At 33.4% G+C, this 22,251-nt stretch overlaps 1 protein-coding gene across 5 annotated transcripts; it reads left to right on the top strand.

The window, feature by feature from the left end:
- Nucleotides 1-843: 843 nt before the first annotated feature.
- On the top strand, nt 844-16,285 carry LOC104881797 (uncharacterized). Of its 5 annotated transcripts, none has more exons than XM_059743178.1 (4): nt 844-922; nt 14,069-14,295; nt 14,559-14,639; nt 15,039-16,285. In XM_059743178.1, the coding sequence occupies exons 2-4, from the start codon at nt 14,210-14,212 to the stop codon at nt 15,187-15,189; spliced, it is 318 nt and encodes a 105-aa protein (XP_059599161.1). In that variant the 5' UTR covers nt 844-922; nt 14,069-14,209; the 3' UTR covers nt 15,190-16,285. The 5 variants fall into 5 exon arrangements, 4 of the variants coding, with proteins under 4 accessions (XP_059599161.1, XP_010661333.1, XP_059599160.1 ...); XM_010663031.3 differs by lacking the exon at nt 844-922 and adding an exon at nt 13,755-13,880 and having other exon boundaries at nt 14,137-14,295; XM_010663032.3 differs by lacking the exon at nt 844-922 and having other exon boundaries at nt 13,767-14,295; nt 15,039-15,171; nt 15,268-16,285.
- The last annotated feature ends 5,966 nt before the right edge of the window (nt 16,286-22,251 follow it).

Genomic DNA, 22,251 nt, shown 5'->3' with positions numbered 1-22,251 from the left:
TTTCAATTTGCACATTTATTTATTTACTCATTATTATTTTCGCTATTATTATTATTATTATTTTATTTTTTTATTTTTAAAATTCCATCTTTAAATAATTTTTCAAAATTCTGATTTCCAAATTCAATTTCCAATTTCCAAAATTCCAATTTTCACATTTATTTATTTAATCATTATTATTTATTTATTTATTTTTAAAATTCCATCTTTAGATAATTCTTCAAAATTCTGATTTCCATATTCAATCTCTAATTTCCAAAATTCCAAAAACTTCCATCTTTAAATAATTCTTCAAAATTCCTGTTTCCAAATTTAGGACCTGTTTGGTTGCTGTTTTTTAAAACTGTTCTGGAAAACAGTTTTTGGTGTTTTTAAAAAAAAAATTGTGTTTGGAAACTGAATTTTGAAAAACAGTTTTTGTTCTCAGAAACAAAAAAACATGTTTGGTTGAGTTAATAAAAAAAAAATTTAGAACAAATAAAACAAAAAACATGTTTGAAAGATATTTTTTTTTCTTTTCTAATTAATAAAATATTTTCTTCAAGTAATTTTATATTATAAATTTATAAATAATTTTTAGATATATAGTTCATTTAAATTAAAAAATTTATTTATTTTATTAATTTAAAAATAAAAATATTTTTTATATTTTTTTAAAATAAATCAAACATAATAAAATTATTTTTATTAATATTTTTTTATTTAATCTTTAACTTTATTAAAAATTATAGCATTTTTTATTAAGTTGAGATAAAATTATTCTCATGATTTGTTAATTTTTTTTTATCTCTACTAAATCTAAAATTCAAAATGCCACCCACTTCTCTCATCGCGCATCAAGAAGCCCTTTTCTGAAGTTGCCCTCTAGCCGAGAGAATCCCTAAAAGGCCCTATTTTCCTCTGCCACTCTCAATCCTCGCAGGTACTAATCTAATCATGTTATTATTATTATTATTTTTTTTGCAACCCCCGTTTGATTCCCAAGAAAATCCATCCCCCATTCGATTTCCGGGAAAATTCATCCTCGTTTGATTTCCGAGAAAATCCAAGCAAAAACCCTGCAACCCCCGTTTGATTCCCAAGAAAATCCATCCCCCATTCGATTTCCGGGAAAATTCATCCTCGTTTGATTTCCGAGAAAATCCAAGCAAAAACCCCAAGGAAAACCAAAAAAATGGATTTTCTTTTGCTCCCTGCGTTTTCTGGATCCGTTTTAGGGGTCTCTTTGCTATTGTGCCATTGGATTTAAATTTCATGAACCTTGAATCAAAACTGAGAAACGCGACTGTGCTGGAGAAGAGATGAAAACGGGAAGAAAAAAAAAACACGGAGAACAGATGGTTTTTTTTTGTTTAATTTTGTTCTGTAAACGGTAAAAAAACGGGGAAAACAATATTTTGTTGTTCTCTAAACAGTGTCATTTTGAGAACACGGGGAACAACAAAAACAAAAACGACTCTCTCAACCAAACGAGTTTTTGGTGTTTTTTGTTTTCGAGAACAGAAAACAGTTCTTGAAAACACTAAACAAATAGGCCCTTAGTTTCCAATTTCAAAAATTCCAATTTTCATGTTTGTTTATTTAATCGTTATTATTTTCGTTATTATCATTATTCTATTTATTTATTCTTAAAAATTCCATCTTTAAATAATTTTTAAAATTCTAATTTCTTTCAAAATTTAATTTGTAAAATTCTAATTCTTAAATTTAATTTTCAAAATTCCAATTGTCAAATAATTTTCAAAATTCCAATTTCTTTCAAATTTAATTTTCAAAATTCCAATTCTTAAATTTAATTTTCAAAATCCCAATTTTCAAATAATTTTCGAGACTTCAATTTTCAAATAAATTTCAAAACTCCAATTTTCTTTCAAATAGTTTTAATTCCACTCCATTTTTCAAATATTTTTTTAATTCAAGAATTTTCTTTGATTTTCAAATAATTTTTCGTTTTCCTTGATTTTTTTTTAATAATCATGAATGAATTTTTCATAATTCCAAAATAATGGAATTTGTGATATTAATTCATGCAAAATAAATTGGGCTTTGGTGGGGGGCCCTACATATGAGTTTCATTTTCTTCAATTGTTATGCTTAATGAGTATTACTTGATCTTTGTCTTACTTTTTGATATGCATGTGATGATTTTATACTTGATTTAACCTTGTTTCTATGATAGCGCACTATTAATTGCGCTAAGGTATGATCCCATTCCCACTTCGCTTATTCTGATGCATGATTGACTTTATTATTTGATTATTTCATCGGTATCCATTGATTTCCTCATCAATTGCCGCATATGTCTTATCTTATTTAGTAGAGACCCATTTTTAGGGACTTAGAGGGGTGCTACGGTTTTTACCATACCTTTCCGATAAGTAACATGACCCCCGAACCAGTATTTGGTTTCTCATAGATTGTCTTTTCCAAACAGGGAGTCACATTTAGGGTTTTCTTTCTTATTTTGTTTACCCTTTAAAAATAAAACAAAAATAAGTGGTGACTCCAAGTCATTTTCTAAACAATAAATCATTTTTCAAATAAAAAACGAGTTCGCCAATGAGTGAAAGCACATGAACCGAAATACGGGGTCCACAAAATGGCGACTCCACTGGGGAATCACCTGTGAGTCAAGCTTGAACTTAAGATAAGGCAAATGTGGTGTTTGATTGGTCGATCAGTAGGTACCTATCTCTCTTTGTGTTTCGATTCGCTCGACTATTGATTACAAGTTGAGAGCTCTTGATATCATTATCCTTGATGCATGCTTGGTTATTGTGTTCATTTAGGACATTGACATACTGATTGATTATATCTTGGTTGAGGATTCCGATGTAGTGATTTTTTCTATGTTTCATTGCTATATCCATTTGGGACATTGACACGTTGATTGTATTGATCGATTATCTTACCTGTCTTAGCATAGTGACTTTGATTTTGCCATGATTGTTTTGATCACCTCGCATGTATAGATTCACTGTTGTATATCATTTGACAAGATGTGTTGATTCTTTAGTTTGTGTATTATCTTGATCGTCTTTGAGCATGATGCTTGTATCGCTATTCATCTTGATTGTCATAGCTTGATTGTGGACATGAGTGATATATTTGTACTTTGCTTGATTGTATGGTGCATGAATGCTCTTTTCTTGTATGATTGCATGTCGCTTATTTGTGTGGGCCGCACATCTATCCTTTTTACCTCCAATCCTTTGGTTTCAGTCATTTCTTTCATTTCGGCTCTTATTTTTGTAAGTGTAAGGCCTTGTGTGTGCTTGCTTCTCTAACCAAGTTAGAGATTAGGAGTAGGGTCTAGCGATGGGCTATATCGATGTTCGGGAGCATTCTGGAGGAGACTAACATATCGATGGTGATTAGAGTCCGATCATTGAAGACTTGTATAGCTCGGAGCTAGGTTTCATGGATATTTGTGCCACCAGTATGTTTCCTCTTTCTGTTTTAAATTCATAGGGTTTTCGGATGCACCTACACCTGCTCACTATGCACTTTAGTTGACTATTGAGTGTTGAGAGTTTTGAGAGGTTTCACCATAGGAAACCCCCTAGGATGTCGAGGTAGTGCATGTGTGGAGGTGATAACCACTTTTCATGGAAGCGCCCCATCTCTTCGGAGGCGTGTAAAGGGTTGCGTACCGTCGGAGGGTATGATCGCTTCTACTAGGGATATTTTATAGTCCATCCTTATCCTTTTAGAGTCATCTTGACCTTGTAGGTTGAGTCGTAGATCCTTCGATTAAGACTCTCTCCTTACATGTGGGTGCATCTAAGGGCCTTTAGAGTCTCTTTGGTCACAGTTTGGATTTAGTATTCCCTTTTTTAGTCTCCAGTTGAGAGTGCACCGAGATCAGTACGAGTTTGAGTTACGGTCGAACAGTTCGTCTACACTTTAATGTCTTGCTCGTTTCAGTTCAGATTAACATTTCTTTTGTGTTTTCCCTATGACGTACTCTTATTTCGTTTCTCATGTTCCAAGATCGATGCTTTGTTCTCAGTTTGGATTTACCATCTTGGGTCAAAGTAGAGGGGAGATTAGTCTGATTTTTAAAGATATCAGACATGAATCAACAGGTTGTCACGGTTGATCAGTTCACAACCGCCATGGTTTCTATTCAGGAGGCCTTGGCAAGTCTCAGACAAAAGATAGGTAGTCAGTAGAGTATACCGCCCGTATTTCAAGATGAGACACCTTATGACTCGTTGCCACCTCCACCGCCACCACCTGTTCTGACAGTGCTTCAGGCCTCATCTTATCTGTTGCATGGTCATTCTGAGGTTGCCCCACCTGCAGTAGTTCAGACCACGATCATTGATGATGTTCACACATATGGACCGTATCGAGCAGCTTACAGTTGAGAGTATCTGACAATTCAGTTGTTTAGGATGATCTTGAGGGTATGCTAGTGGCTAGTTTACTGGCCAAGTTTAGGATGCCTGACATTGAGAGGTACACGGGCATTGGTTACCCTCTCATTCACCTCCGACTCTACAACACAGTAATGAGGGCCCATAGATTGGACAAGTCATAGATGATCACCTTATTCCCATTATCTTTGAGTGGAGCAGCCCAATGTTGGTTCGCGTCTTTGAAGTCCTCGTAACGTAGGACATGAGATGACTTGGCCTAGGAGTTTTTGCGATAGTTTTCGTTTAATACCGTCGTAGATGTATCGAGGAGAGGGCTTGAGGTTCTGAGACAGAGATCGGATGAGTCCGTTTCTTCGTTCATCTCTAGCCGGCACGGGAAGATAGCTGAGATTATTGATAGGCCATCAGAGAAGGATCAGATACAGATGGTTCTGAGGAGTCTACAACCTAGGATTGCTAGACATGTGGTCGAGGTACCCTTTACAAACTTTGGCTTTCTGGTTTTGGCCCTATATAATGTTGAGGAACGGTATTTCTAGAGGTCTATGGACAGATTCTTCCCCTACTGATGTTAAGGGGAAGATACCATCCAGAGGACAGAGATCAGTTGATGTGAGTGGTATCATTTCTACTAGTCAGAGGCCTTCCAGGCGTTATCATCCTGTTCCATAACTCACTGGGACTCATTCTTCTTATGCACCTCAGCAGTATAGGTCACGAGCGCCTCATCAAACCTATGATCAGGCTTACATGCCTCGTACACTAGTATTGCCTTACTTTGCCACGCAGGGCACCAAGAGACCTCATGTTTCATATTCTGCCATAGGCCATCCATGTTATATGACACAGTTTGCTGCGAGACCTACAACATCCTATCCTAAACCCAGAGCTTAACAGACCTCTACTCCTTTTGTTTTGAGGACGTAAAAACAGTTTTCACAGTTGGGTATGCCGTTGAGTCAGACTCTTCGAAAACTCACAAAGTCTAAACTGTTGATGGCTCTCATACCCAAATCATTGCCTTAGCTTGTCCCGCCTCAGTTCAAGATGGATTTATACTGTGCGTATCATTAGGGGCCAGGACATGAGACAGATCGTTATGCTGCTCTGAGACATGCTATCCAGGATCTGATTTATTAGGGTTTGGTTCACTTGGGTTAGCCGAGTGTAACCACAAACCCATTATCGGGTCACATTACACACACGGTTCCCCATCCGATTGATGGTATACATTTCCTGGACTTCGTTAAGCTTGACGACCACATCCACATGCTGAGTTGGGATGATTCTAAGCCAAAGCCCATAGCATTTGATGGGATTTATGAGATAGGCCAAGTGACTTTGGGCCTTCAGATGCCAACACCATTTAAACTAGTTCCTGAGGCAGCGTCAGTATAGACGACCACTGTTGTGCCACTGACTTTCCCATATTACAGTGCTCAAACACCGTTTGTCTTGATTCTGGATGTTGAGAAGGTTCGAACTCCATATGTTGATGATGTTCACATTCCTGATATAAAAAATGTTATTCGTGGGAGTAGGGTGGTATGACAGTAGCCTCCTGCAGTTGCTAGACCCTTGGAGGGGACCTCATCCCATAAAGAGGTCGAAAGGGAGGATGATGAGATTCTAAGGCGGTTATAGAGCACATAGGCTTGTATTTCCATTTGAAGCTTGCTGGCATCTTCCAGTACTCATAGAGATGCATTGATTCGAGTCCTGAGCTAGATCAGAGTCGAGACTACCACCACTCTGAAGGGTTGAGTCACATGGTGACGATTGGTAAAGCCATTTGCATAGTTTTCTCTGATGACGACTTGCCACTAGAGGATTCAGACCATACACATCCACTATATATAGCAATCGGTTGTTCAGGTCGTCGAGTCCTATCTGTCCTTTTAGACAATGGCTTGGTATTGAATGTCTATCCTCTGGCCACTGCCATCGCCCTCAACTATGCGCCCTTTGACTTTGGTCCCTCTACTCAGACAGTCTGAGCATATGATAACACTCGGAGGGAGGTCATGAGCACTTTAGAGATTGAGCTGCTGATAGGTCTGACCACATTTGTTACTTTGTTCCAGGTTTTGAGAATTCCTACATCATTTAACCTGCTATTGGGTCGACCTTGGATTCACAGAGCTGAGGCCATTCCTTATTCTCTTCATTAGAATGTGAAGTTCATTCATGATGGCCAAGTCGTCACAGTGTAGTATGTGGGAGATATGTTTATTTATGCTAAGCCAATGCTTCATATTAGTCACAGTGATGATGACCTATTTCTGACTGGGTTCACATTCGACGAGGTGCAAACCTTGGAGATGGAGGATTTTCACCGAGACTTTGTGGCTATGTTGTTTAACCAGTATGGCAGCACAATGGTACTCGACATAATGAGAAGCATGTCTTATTTACCTGGCATGGGGTTGGGGTGGCGTCAACACGGGCCCAGTGAGTTCATGGCTATCCCAGATCATGATATACCATTCGGACTTGGGTTCATCCCCACTGAGGTTGATTATCAATATATGGCGCGATTGCGTAAGGAGAGGGTGATAACCCGATTGACTCACACACATTTTGATTATCTTGTTCATCCATAAACCATGAGCTTGACGGACTACTTTGTGAGGGCGTCAGAGTCACAGATGCCTTCAGATGGGATCATTAGAGGACTCAATACTGTTTAGGAGGCCGAGCTTCAGCGTCTTATCTATTGGCTACAGTTGAGTGATGGAGCTCCAAGCACTTCGACATCTGCATTGGCTGCTCCATCATCTTTAGATCGTATTAGCCTTATGACGCTCTATTGTCCAGCATCGTTTGCCGCTTCTACCCCATGCTAGACCGGTTAAGCAAAAGTTGAGACTATTGCACTCTCGTTGGAGCTTGCAGAAAAGGAAGAGATTCAGAAGTAACTCAGTGTGAGATTTTTATCAATGGTCGAGTACCCTGAGTGGCTAGCCAATGTCATCCCTATTCCCAAAAAAGACGGCAAAATGAAAGTTTGTGTTGATTTCCAAGATGTCAACAAAGCCAATCCTAAGGATGATTTTCCTCTCCCACACATCGATATGCTAGTTGACAATACAACAGATCATTTGATGTTGTCCTTTATGGACGGATTTTTTTGGGTACAGTCAGATCCTCATGGCTCTAGAGGACATGGAGAAGACGCCATTCATTACCGAGTGGGGTACTTATTGCTACCGAGTCATGCCATTTGGGTTGAAGAATACATGAACTACCTATTAGAGAGCAACGACCACCCTATTCTATGACATGATGCATCGAGATGTCGAGGTTTATGTAGACTACATGATAATGAAATCCCTAGATAAGTTAAATCAACTAGTAGCTTTAGAGAGATTCTTTAAGAGGATCAGGCAGTTCAGATTGAGACTGAATCCTAAGAAGTGCACTTTCGGAGTGACTTCTGGGAAGCTCTTGGGATACATGGTTAGTGATAGGGGCATAGAGGCGGATCCAGATAAGATCAGAGCCATCCTTGACATGCCTGCACCGAGGACCAAGAGAGATATCAAAGGCTTCTTGGGTAGACTTCAGTACATCAGTAGATTCATTGCCAGATTGTCGGACATCTGTGAGCCCATTTTCCGACTCTTGAGGAAGAGTCAACCTACTATTTGGGACGATTAGTGTCAGTGTGAATTTGAGAGGGTTAGAGAGTACTTGTTGTCACCTCCAGTCTTGGTGCCTCCTACACCAAGCCGTTCTTTGCTCCTATACTTGTCAGTCTTAGATGTGGCTTTGGGATGCATGTTAGCTTAGCTTGATGATTCGGGCAAAGACCGAGCCATTTATTATTTGAGTAAGAGGATGCTAGATTAAGAAATGAGGTATGTCATGATTGAGCACTATTGTTTGGCATTGATTTGGGCCACCCGCAGACTGAGACATTACATGACCAAGTACTTAGTGCACTTGATATCTCTCTAGATCCTCTGAGATATTTGTTTGACAAGCCCGCTTTGGTCGGTCGCCTCATGAGATGACTAGTACTTTTGACTGATTTTGACATCCATTATGTCACTCAAAAGTCCATCAGATGGAGCATCGTTGCAGATCACCTAGCCTCATTACCAGTTTCCGATGGTAGAGCTATTGATGATGATTTCCCAGATGAGGATGTTGCTGCTGTGACTAGCTTGTCAGGTTGGTGTATGTACTTTGATGGTATGGCTAACCATTCTAGATACGGGATAGGTGTCTTGTTGATATCCCCTCGTGACGATCACATTCCTAGATCTGTTTCGTTTGACATTCTTGGATCGACATCCTATCACAAACAATATTGTTGAGTATGGGGATTGTATCTTAGGATTAGAGACAACTGTGAAGCTTGGGATTAGACAAATGGAGGTGTTTGGTGACTCCAATTTGGTATTAAGACAGATTCAGGACGAGTGGAAGACTAGGGATATGAAGCTTAGGCCTTACCATGCATACTTGAAGCTACTAGTTCAAAGATTCGATGATTTGAGATATACACATCTGCCTAAAGCGCTGAACCAATTTGCTGATGCCTTGGCTACTCTAGCTTCCATGATTGATATTCATGTCGAGGGTATTATTTACCTTTTACTAATTGAGTCGAGATCTATTCCTACCTATTGTTGCTTGATTGGTGAGGCAGAGTTTGATGATGGTTTACCTTGGTACCATGACATATACTAGTTTCTAAGACTTGGTGCATATCTTGAGGCCGCCACGACCAAGAATAATAGAGCATTGAGACAGTTGCCCACTCGGTTCGTGATATGTGAAGAAACATTGTACAAACGATCAGTTGATGGGATGTTGCTATTGTGCTTAGACCGCGTCTTTGCAATTCGAATGATGAGAGAGTTTCATGCAGGAATCTGTGGACCACATATGAGAGGACATATGTTAGCTCGTAAGATAATGAGGACTGGACATTTCTAGTTGACTATGGAGATAGATTGTTGTCAGTTTGTTCAGAGATGTCCAAAGTGTCAGATACATGAGAACCTCATTCATGTGCCACCTTTAGAGTGACATGCACTGACTTCACCATGGCCATTTTTAGTATGGGGTATAAACATTATTGGGAAGATTTCACCAAAGTCTTCCAATGGTCATGAGTTCATCTTGGTCGTCATCGATTACTTCACCAAGTGGGTGGAGGCCGCTTCATATGCGAGATTGACATCATTTGGGGTTGCCAGTTTCATCATATCACACATTATCTATCGTTATGGAGTCTCTCATGAGTCGATTTCAGGCAGATGAGTACATTTCAGAGCAGATGTTAACACTTAATTACAGCGGTACGGTATCCAGCATCATAGATCGTCTGCATACATGTTGTAGACTAATGAAGCGGTAGAGGCTATGAATAAGAATATTAAGAGGATTTTGTGGAGGGTGGTTGAGACTTCTCAGGATTGGTCAACGAAGCTCCTTTTTGCATTGTGGGCTTATCGGACTTCTTTTCATACCTCTATAGGAGCCACACCCTACTCCTTGGTGTATGGTATGAAGGTAGTGCTACCAGTTGAGATTGAGATGAGTTCATTGAGAGTAGCATTGGAATAGTAGATTCTAGAGACAGATTGGGCTCAAGCTTGATTAGACCAGCTCAATCTCCTAGATGAGAGGAGATTAAAGGCAGCAGACCATGTTCGCACCTATCAGAGGAAGATGACCCGCGCTTTCAAAAAACGGGTCAAGCCTATACCATTACAGAGAGGTGACTTGGTTCTGAAAGTCATCAGGGGATTGATCAGAGATCCCAGAGGGAAGTTCAAACCCAATTGGAGCGGACCTTATTTCATTAGGGAGTTGACCCCAAAGGGTGTTGCATGGTTGATAGATCTAGATAGAATCGAATTCTCGAAGCCGGCCAACGTGGATCAGCTAAAGAGGCACTATGTTTGATACCATGGTCGCATGATGGGTGGCCATCATTTCAGTTAGCCATATACCCTTTCACCGTTTTGATATATAGACCGTTGCTAGCCCATTGAGCCTCGCATGTGCATTATAGTCTTTCTTTCTTATCACATTGCTCACATTATTGCACCGGAATGGGGGTCCTTTAGTGTATGCATGCATTGTTTGGGAGTCTCATGAGTCTTGGTCCTACGAGCATATCATGTTCTCATTATTTTTTCCTATCATCGCACTACTGCATTCCTTCATATCTCATTGGTTGTATTCTTCATCTCTTCTCATTTATTCTATCTACTACTTGTGTTTGCTTCATATTCTCTCCACCCTTAGTAGTGATCCTTCTCAGTTCATTACATGGAGGATAGTCACATCATCTCCACTATTTATCCTACGGACACTGTTTAGAGATCATTGGTTTGAGAATGTCATTTCGTCAGAGAGAGTTTTTGTTACCTTAGCACCTAGGAGTGTGTTTATCCATTATTGATATCATCTTTTGGGTTCATTTGTTTATGTTCAAGGTATGTGCATTTGTATATATGTAAATAATAATAATAATAAATAAATAAATAAATAATAAATAAATGAAAAGAACATAAAAATAAGCACATGTGTGTATGTGCATAGTATTCTCCATCATTGAGTGTGTATATTGATATCTGAGGGTCATTTTATCGAGTATGTTTGTTGTTGAGAGTTCGTATGTGAGCTTTTTGGGATCCTATTTTATTTGTATTCACTTTGTCATATTTCTTTGAGAGTGAGATGAGTGACCTTCTCCTCGGGACTCCGGGTCATTGTCCTATCTATCATTACATTCATTATTGATGTGACTTCACTCCATATTTGATTTGACTTGATCACCATTTTTCTTCGTATATTCATTATTTCGCTATCATCTTCGTCATTGCTTGTGATTCATCCCATTCGCTTCACCCCCTTGTTCTTTTCTTACACTGACCTATTCTAGGTTTGATATTTCCCTTGCATCATTCTTGTGTATCTCGTTATCAATTTGATTTGCTTCATCGTCTCATTATTGATATTATATTCATATTGGGCACTCTCAGGTCCATGGCTTACAAGCTTTTCTATACATATTGCATTTTATACATGAGGGCATGGGTTTTTTATCATTGGGTATTTGAGCCTAGTTTCCTTTCATTTCTACTACCTTATCACCCTACCTACGTTAGGTCTCGTGTCTTAAGACCACCCTAAGGCCATGGAATCAGATGTCGTCTTCAACAGCCCCTACTTGGACAAGTATTCGAGACTTGGTTGATATTTGGATATCAGCATGCTTCTTCTTTTGGGAGACGCCATTTTGACGTTCGGATCTGATTCAGTTGTGGATTTGGATAACTGTGATTACACATTTGATAATTGATGATTTGAGGTTATCAAATTTTTCGACCTACCACACATCTGATGCCATACTAGGGCATATTTTCGTTTCGATCGAGATTTACAGATCTTCATGGAGTTGCATGCTTATCTCCACTTATGAGGTACACACCAAGATGATGACCTATTTGTTATCTTATCATGATCTCCCAAGGGAGCCTCTCTTGAGCCATTCAATCAGACTCACACCTTATGGCATTTGGACGTCATCATGCTTCTCCTCTTAAGATACACCTTTTTTATCTGTAGGTTCGATTCAGTTATGGACGAGGATGACTAGGATTGCACATTTGATGATGGATGATTTGATATCATCTGATTTTTCGACCCTTCACACATCTGATGCCATACTGAGGCAATTTTCTATTCGGTTGAGATTTGTAGATCTTCATTGATTTGCATGATCATCACCAGTTGCAAGATGTATCTCGGGCTGATGACTCACTTTCATTTTGTCCTGATTCTCTAGTAGAGTCTTTTTTGAATCATTCAGCTAAGCTCGTACTTTTTGATGTTGTCGTGATTCTTGGATGGGGTTACTTCAGATGTATAGCCTCTTATATCATCATTTCGGTGGAGTACGTGTCAGATCTCTTATATATCCCATGGAGCTATTCTCGACCTGTTAGGACAAACCAGATGCATTAGTTGTTATACTGGGTAATATTTCCCCCCTTTAGCTTTAGAGATGATTGTTTTCTCACAAATCTGTCACGATCTTCATTATTCTACCAAGGGATGTTTATTTACATTACTATGTCATTGTTTTAGTGATTTTTGCCAAAATGAGCCTCCAGAGGAGCACGACTTTCGGGTTTTGACTATCCCACCCCCCATGACTTCTCAGTAGATTGTTGTGTTGAGATTGTGGTAGTTACCCCGATGGATTATCCTCTTGTGACTCCCTAGTGGATCATTCCTTTGAGACGACGATGGATTCCCTCAACAAAGCATGTCAAGTCAGGGACCTCCGACTTATTGAGACACTTTCTAAAATGTCAGGGGCCTCCGACTTATTGAGACACTTTCTAAATGGGTGCATATGTTTTGAGTGTTCCAATTTTAAGCATTAAATTCAAAACAAGTCAATTTAAAAGTTTATGTGAAAGTAATTTTAAAAAGCGTTTTTAACTCAAAAAAGTGTTTTAGAAAAAAAAATGTTTGGTAAAATTTAGAAAATATTTTTAAAAATATAAAAAAATTACTCCAAGTGTTAGAAAATCACTCGAAATGTTTCTTAAAGAAATATTTGTAGGTGATTTTTTTGAAAACACTTTCACTAAAAACACTATTTAACATAAATTTAGTGTGCAGTGGCGATTTTAGGAAGTATTTTTAACTTTTTTTTATACTTGAAAGATAAAAATTTTAAAGTATTAGAAAGTCTAAAAATACTTTCTAAAATCACTATTAAACGAACTTTTAGAGTATTTTGGAGTGATTTTACAAAACGTTTATAGTATTTTTAACACTTAAATGATAAAATTTTTTAAAGTATTAGAAATATTAAAATAAAAATAATAAATATAAAAAAATTTAAAAGTGAAGTGATAGTAATTTTTTAGAATATGATTAATAAGATGAATTATGATACATTTAATATTAAAATTATAATTTATTTAATTGAAATAAATTATGATACATATATTATTTTTTTAATATTTACATTTTCTATATTTAATTATTATATAAATAATATAAAAAAAGATTTATTAAAAAAATTATATATTGATTTTTATATTTTTATTAATCTATTAAATATAATTTAAAATAAAATAATTAGAATTAGGTTTTTTTTTTTAATGATGAACCTTAACAAATTTAAATTGAACATATATTATCAAAAGAGCATGATACTCCAATGGTAGTCAGGGATTGAACCCATGCAAAGGGTTTGCAATTTCGATGAAATATTACCGATATTTCAGACACTGGTTTTGATTTAATCAAAATAAAAATGGGTAATTAATAATTAATAATTGTTTATATAGAGAGGAAAATTGTTCTCCTGATTTGTTTCCTTTTTTTTTATCTTTACTAAATCTAAAAACCAAAAGGGCCACCCACTTCTCTCACTCGAGGCATCAAGAAGCCCTTTTCTGAACTTCCCTCCAAGGCCTTATTTTCCTCTGCCACTCTCAATTCCCGCAGGTACTAATCTGATCTTTTTTTTTTTTTTGGCAACCCCCGTTTGATTCCCAAGAAAATCTACCCCCCATTTGATTTCCGGGAAAATTCATCCTCGTTTGATTTCCGAGAAAATCCATGCAAAACCCCCAAGGAACACCAAAAAAATTGCTTTGTTTTTTGGGTCCCTGTGTTTGCTGGATCTGTTCTAGGGGTCTCTTTGCTTTTATGCCATTGGATTTAAATTTCACGAACCCTAAATCCACGATTTTTGAGCCAGACTGAAGAACACAACAACCTCTTCCATCTGAATCTAAAAATCAAAAGAGCCAGCCGCTTCTCTCACTCGAAGTATGAAGAAGCCCTTTTCTGAAGTTGCCCTCCAGACGAGAGAATCCCTAGAAAGGCCCTATTTTCCTCTGCCACTCGATCCTCGCAGGTACTAATCTAATCATGCTATTATTTTTTTTTTTTGGCAACCCCCGTTTGATTCCCAAGAAAATCTATCCCCCATTTGATTTCCGGGAAAATTCATTCTCGTTTGATTTCCGAGAAAATCCATGCAAAACCCCCAAGGAAAACCAAAAAAATTGCTTTGTTTTTTGGGTCCCTGTGTTTGCTGGATCTGTTCTAGGGGTCTCTTTGCTTTTATGCCATTGGATTTAAATTTCACGAACCCTAAATCCACGATTTTTGAGCCAGACTGAAGAACACAACAACCTCTTCCCTATTCCACTGCAAGCTCCACTTCTCCCCGTATCTCGCCGGCGCCGATCATCTCAGGTCAGTGAATTATTAACAAAAATATTACACAATCAATTGAAATATCACTACTGAATTATTAAAATTAAATCTGATTATTAAAATAATTTCACATGTTAAAAAATATAAATAAAGTTAATTGAGTGAATCACTCAAAAAAATTATACATATTATGATAAAAATATATAAAAGAAAATTTTTAATTTTAAATTTTATACTTTGTATGGATAAACTCTTTTCAACAACATATCATTTTAATTTGACTTATTTTATTAAATGCTTAAACTGCGAGGCCTTGTAAGTGGGAATCAGACAAAAATTTATGATAAGAGACAATTAGTTGTGAGAGAGTTGCAGACAAATTAGACAAGTAAATAATACTGATCTTCTATTTTTGTTTTAATGGATTACATCCGCCAGAGCAGTAGAAATTGAAATGGGTATTACACAAGATCTCCTCAAGGCTGTTGATCAGTATCGCTTGGAGTGTTTTGAGAAAGCACAACTTCATGGACAGACAACAGGATCTACACAGCTTCATGGACAGACAACGGTATGCTCTCATTATTGAGAAAGCTTTTATTATTGAATTTCAGTAATTACTTGTTGATTAAACACTCAAAGTAATTTCATTTTCTTGGCATCACAGTGAGCAAGATCAAGGATCAAGTGAATCCGTTGAGATCCAAGTTTTTTTCGGCTACCTTTCAATATTGGGTGTCCTCTCAGTGAAATATCAAGGCATCAGCATTTCCCTACTTGAGGAACATAAAGGGATTATATATATTTTTGTTATTGTTATTTTCATCTATGTTGGAACAATTATTGTTGGTAAAAAGCTTGGGCCCATTCGACTCCTCTCTGCCACAATTGCCCCAATCTTACTCTTCATTTTATGAGTGTGGCAAATGAGTTGAATACATGACTTGCTTGGTGAAGAAGATAATGATATAGTTGTGGCAAATGAGTTGAATACATGACTTGCTTGGTGAAGAAGATAATGATATAGTTGTCGTAAGTAGTCCCATGCCAATTTTGCTGCAAGGATGACCCATAAACCAAGTGCCGGCCATCCTAATTCTGGAACTAAAATGAAGAAGAGTAAGATTGGGGCAATTGTGGCAGAGAGGAGTCGAATGAGCCCAAGCTTTTTACCAACAATAATTGTTGCAACATAGATTGAAATAACAATAACAAAAATATATATAATCCCTTTATGTTCCTCAAGTAGGGAAATGTTGATGCCTTGATATTTCACTGAGAGGAGGACGCCTAATATTAAAAGGTAGCCGAAAAAAACTTGGATCTCAACGGATTCACTTGATCCTTGATCTTGCTCACTGTGATGCCAAGAAAATGAAATTACTTTTGAGTGTTTAATCAACAAGTAATTACTGGCTGCTCTTTTTTGCTCTGGAGGTGTCTTTGGAGAGAGGAGCTCATATATGCAACTTTGGAATTTTGCGGCTTACATTGGTTTTCCACCACTTTTTCCACTCATATGCCGACATCTAAATTCACTCTTTGTGGGAACATATATCCATCATGTAGGATGCTCGATGCCTTAAATTTTCTCTAAATTCATTTATCATCTGCTGAATGCTTACATGTTGGTTGTACTTGTATTTTGTAAGGAATTAATAAATGTATATAATATTTTTAGTTTCGATGTGAGATAAATAATTTTCATTTCTTTTGAAATTGGGATAACACAATATCAAAGACAAAAAAAAAAAAAAAAAATTATATATCAAAAAATAAACCTAACTCAAAAAATAAAAATGAAAAATTATCATATTAATAATATATATATATTATAGATAAAAATTCGTTGTCAAATTTTATTATTATCTTTTACATTTCTTTATTATTTATATTTTTATAATTAATTAATTAAATTAGTTTTTATACTTGTCTTATAGGTTATATATTTGTTTTTTTAATCATTTTAAACATTAATTTTATCACTATTTCATTTCAATTATTTAAATTAAAATTTATTATTATGATAAATCTACATAGGTAGAATATTGATGATCTAATTTTTGAAAATTAATTTTAAGTTTCAATTTTTAATAGATTGTATCCTTCTAATTGTAAAATTAATTTTTAATACTTAGTAATATGATAAATCTAGAGGTGTAGAATATCAATAATTTAATTTTTGAAAACTAATTTTAATTTTTAATAGATAGTATGCTTCAAATTTTAAAATGAATTTTTAATACTTAGTAATGATGTGTATCATATCATACCTCTTAGAATGATTTTTTTTTTAATAAGAATTAACTTTAAATTAATTTTAATTTTTAATTTTTAATAATTAATAATGATAATATCATATCTCTTTATTATTCCAATTAAATGATTTTTAATAAGAATTTTGAAATTTTATTTTGTTTATTATATTTTTTTATATGATTTTTCCTATTAAATGGTTATGGTAATAGTATTTTAGATTTTAGAAGAAAATTCTATTTTTTTTCTTCTCAATTGCTATTCGTAACACCATTTTTACTAATCCAATATTTTACATTCCTAAATTACTCTCCTTTATTCCTTCCCCTCTCTCTCTCCTCTCCCCTTTCTCCACCCTTCTCTCCCTTATTCCTTCCCTCCTTTCTCTCCTCTGTCTTCTCCCTTTTCTCCACTCTCCTCTCCCCTCTCTCCTTCCCAACCCTCGTCCCAATTGCACTCATTTTTTTTCCCAACCCCCCACCCCACATAAACTTTGTTTTTTTTTTTTTCATTTCTTTTATTTTTCACACTCAATTGTTTTTCATATTCTTCTTATATTTTAAAACAAAACAATTTCTTTAAATAATAAATTATAAAATGGTTTTTTCACCAAAAGTATATTATGTAAAATGATTTTATTACATTCAATGTTTTAATGGGAAATTCATATGAGATTGTACATGACAAAGTTAAAGCATTTTAAAAATTAAAACATGAAGCAATTAGTTAAAATTTGCAAAAAAAAAAAATTAAAATGTTGAAATTAGTAAAATTGGTGAAAATTGGCAAAAACAAATCTTGTTTAAATTAATAATTTATGTGGCTATTATAATGTGTTGGCAAATCAGAGGGTTGGCCGCGTTCATCAACTCCCCTTATGTTCGTCGTGGGCGCTTGGGTGAATGCACTATAAGGCTAGGGTATGCGTCTTTCCTACAAGCAATTGCTTTTAGGAGAGTTGGTAGCACCTGAGGTCCTACAAGTGGTATCAGAGCCGAGGTCACGGGTTCGAACCCCATGGGTGTCGCTGGGGGGGAGATTGTTGGCAGATCGGAGGGTTGGCCGCGTCCATCAACTCCCCTTGTGTTCGCCGTGGGCGCACAAGTGGTATCAGAGTCAAGGTCACGGGTTCGAACCCCAAGGGTGTTGCTAGGGGGGAGATTGTTGGCAGATCGGAGGGTTGATCGCGTCCATCAACTCCCCTTGTGTTCGCCGTGGGTGCTTAGGTGAATGCACTATAAGGCTAGGGTATGCGCCTTTCCTACAAGCAACTCATTTTAGGAGAGTTGGTAGCACCTGAGGTCTTACATAATGTTTTTTTACAAAAAAGTAGTAATTTAGTAAATATTATAAATAAATAAAAGAATTAGAATTTTATAATTATTATAAGCCAAAATTTATGTCATGAAGACTAACTATTATAAACGAAAAGTAATTTAGTAACTATTATAAACAATAAAAAAAAATCGATTTTTATAATTATTATAAGCAAAAAATTGAGCTCAACCACCGTCGTTGGTGGTCACTGACTTTCATCCTTGCTTCAAACCCTAACCATCATTGCCGCTGCCGCCTCCTAGGACGTCGGAGCCCCACCCAGGTCGTCGGTTTTTTTTTTTTTTGATAAATATATATATATATATATATATATATATATATATATATATATATATATATATCTTTATAAGAAAAATGAAAATTATAAATCTTACATAAAAATTGTCATCCTATGATTAAATTTCATCATTCATTGTATTTCATATGTAATTCGCAACTTTAATCAACTAGAATTTAGGTTCAATATGTTGAGAGGAGGTTAGAGAGAGTTCTTTATTAAAAATGGTATATATGAAGAAAAAAAAATATGACAAAAAAATGTTATGTTTAGCAAAAGGGATGTTGCGAATAGCAACTCCCTTTTTCTTTTGTGGTTTCCTTAGTGATAATTTCACAATAAAAATGGACATACTTCATTTTTTTTTCTTTTTTTGTATTAATGGTTTTTCAAAATAATGGTATTAATATTTTTTTTCTATATAGAAGTTTCTAATAAATAATAAAGAGAGAAAAAAAATAAAAGATTGGAAGGATAATTATGATAAAGAGTTGTTTATGTCATTTATATTTATATATTATTTTAATTAATTTTAAAATTGGTACTATCTTAAGAACAAATTGTAAAACATTTTCACCTAAAAATCCCTCTAAAAAAATATTAATTTTCATTTATATATAAAAAAAAAAAGTTATTGAATATGAAAAAGTCTTTTTATCTATAAAAGTTAAAACTATTTTATCTTTTTTTTTTCCTTTCAAAAATACCCATCATTTATTTAATACCATAAAACTATTCAATTTCCACTATTTTTATTTATAATTTACCATAAAATTATTTTAAATTATCACTACATGTATCACTAAAAAAATTGTAAGATAAACATTACCACTCACTAATTCAAGGCGTGTATAATGTTGATATAAATTCAAGTTTAAAGCTTTTTAAATATATTTTATTTATCCTTATTTATTTTCAACTACATATAGTATTAAAAAATTTACTCTACATGAACAGGAGAACTTCAATATCATTTTAATGTAAAACATTGTATCTTACTAATGTTTTCCAACTTCAAAACTTAATAATAAAATTTGATAATAAATTTCAATCTATCAAAAAATGTTTTAAGCCGTCAATTTTTTTCTTGCATATATTTGTATTTCTTTTTGTAAAATTTTATTACCAATGAATTTTTATTTTTTATTCGGTAAAATTAAATGAAAAAAATTAAAATTGTTAAAAATAAAAGACAAGTATATCCCAACTTCAATTAAGAGGAGATATATTGACCAAATCAAAGAAATAAAAATAAATAAAAAATTAGTGTATTGGTATTGTATGTCAATTGTTTAAATTGTTAGAGTGTAGCAAATATTTTCATTTTTTTAAATACATTTCATGGTGATGTAGAGATTTCTTTGTATAAGAGTTTTTAAATTTTAGTATGAATTTTTTTTTCCTTTTATATATATATAATTTTTTTCTATGATAATTTCTCAGTAATTCAAAGAAAATAAAAATTACTTATCCCACATCGCTTTAAAACTAAGAATATTAGATATATTTAATAAGAATTTGACTTTCTTGAAGAAACCAGGTAATTCCATTACAATTGACAATGATGAATTACAAATTGTAGATTTGTTTTCCATAAACAAATCACAAATAAATTGAGCTGCAATGTACCTTCCACACTTCTACATCCTCTAGAATTTTAAGATTCTCCACCATCCAAGCTCCCACACCCAAAATATGAACCCATAAACCCTTATTATAGTTTTTTTTTTAAACTACAAATATTATCTTAATTTATTTTTTATTAATTTAATATTGGATTTTTTTTTTTTGTTGAAACTTTTTAACCATAAACCCTTATTATAGTTTTTTTTTTTAAACTACAAATATTATCTTAATTTATTTTTTATTAATTTAATATTGGATTTTTTTTTTTTGTTGAAACTTTTTAATTCTAATTTTTTTTACTTTTGAAATTTAATTAAATTACAACTATATAAAACATGTTTGTATTAATTTATTTTTTATTAATTTAATGTTAGATTATTATTTAAAAAAAATTTAATTAAATAACAACTATTGGATTATCATAATTTTTTTATTTTTAAAATTTAAATAAATAACAAGACATGTTTATAATAATTTATTTTTCATTAGTTTAACATTGGATTATTATTATTTTTTATTTTTTATTTTTTATTTTGAAATTGTTTTATTTTTGAAATATAACTAAATAACAACTATTTATATTAATTTATTTTTCATTAATTTAACATTTCATTATTATTATTTTTTATTTTGAAATTTTTTATTTTATAATTTAATTAAATAATAACTATTTATTTTAGTTTATTTTTCATTATTTAACGTTCTATTATTGTTATTTTTTATTTTGAAATGTTTAATAAGACATATTTATATTAACTTATTAATAACTTACAAGTTTAATTATAACTCACAATCATGAATTTAAAATTATGATTAATTGAATTATAAGTTATTGTTCTCTTGAAAGTTATTTTGATATAACTTAAATTTAGTTTACATTCTCTTATTATCACAAGTTTTAAAATTTTATTTTGAAATATGATGGTAGCCACTTTGAGCTGAAAAATAAATTTGTGTCATATAATTAGAACCAAAATACATTTAGGTCATGTTTAGAATATTAAAACATACAATTGGAATGAAAAATCAAATTCATTTCTATTTATTAAATATGTTGAAATTATTATTTAGGACCAGAATAAAAAAAAATATATATATTTTTATGGAAACCAAAATTTGCCCAAAGTCTTTTTTTACTATTAATTTTTTTTAGCTCGATTTTGTCCTCATTTCTTTGTTCCAAATTTATGAATTTAATCATTTTTATTTTAAATTTTATGGTTTTTTTTTTTTTTTTTATCTTTTTTGTTTGACCCATTTTCATCTTTTACTTTCAAGCCCATTTGATTAGTATTTTGTAGGCCCCTTTGGTTTAATTTTTTGAGCTTAAATCTGGGCTTATTTCATTTTCAAGGTTTCACAACCTACACATCAGCCCAGTCAACACGGCTGCCTCTCGGTCAAACACCCTTTAAATATTTTTTTGGAAGTTGCACCGCGGGGATTCGCCCTTTTGGTAGATGTTGGACAAGTTATGTTAAAATCCATTATTAAAAAAATATTTTAATAAATAAATTAATTCTACTTATTTTATTTAATTAATTACTAAAAATATAAAAGCCATCATTTATATGATAATTAAATACTAAAATTATAAATTTATTTAAAATTTTCTAAAATATAAAAAAATAATAATAAAGTTATAATATTTTATAAATTAAAATTAATTTGATAAGATAAATTATTAATATAATTTTTAATAATTTAAATAAATTAATGTCAATAGCAAAAAATTGTCACTACAAATAATAAAATTTTAGAAATTAAATTTTAAATAAAATATTTTATATAAATCTGAAAAAGTATTTAATTTTTTTATTTAAAATGTAATAAAAACGGGTTTTAAATAGTTTTTAATTTTTAAAATAAATAAATATTTATATTAAAGGAATTTGAGATATATTTTTTTAAAATTAAATATATATTATCCTTTGGCGTACCTATGTCAATTACACTTACAAAATAACTTTAATATGTTTAATTTTTTATTTTATTTTATTTTTTTAAAGTTTTTTCATGAATTCTAAATAATTTTCATTTTATCGATATTTTTATCAAAACATCCATTAATATTTTCAATATATTCATAAAATTTAAATATCAATATATTCATATTTACTAATATTTCAAATCATACTTTCACCACAATTGTCT

Source organism: Vitis vinifera, chromosome 15, assembly GCF_030704535.1.
Source record: "Vitis vinifera cultivar Pinot Noir 40024 chromosome 15, ASM3070453v1".
NCBI lineage: Eukaryota > Viridiplantae > Streptophyta > Magnoliopsida > Vitales > Vitaceae > Vitis > Vitis vinifera.
The sequence above is the reverse complement of the archived record's forward strand: the minus strand, read 5'-3'. Positions and strand labels throughout refer to the sequence as shown.

What these genes read in the sequence shown, in the direction of transcription:
- LOC104881797 (XM_059743178.1), top strand. Translation starts at nt 14,210, where the DNA reads ATGAAGAAGCCCTTTTCTGAAGTTGCCCTCCAGACGAGAGAATCCCTA. An exon ending in CTGCCACTCGATCCTCGCAG is followed by an intron (nt 14,296 to 14,558) that starts GTACTAATCTAA and finishes TTTTTGAGCCAG; the next exon opens with ACTGAAGAACACAACAACCT. An exon ending in GCCGGCGCCGATCATCTCAG is followed by an intron (nt 14,640 to 15,038) that starts GTCAGTGAATTA and finishes TACATCCGCCAG; the next exon opens with AGCAGTAGAAATTGAAATGG.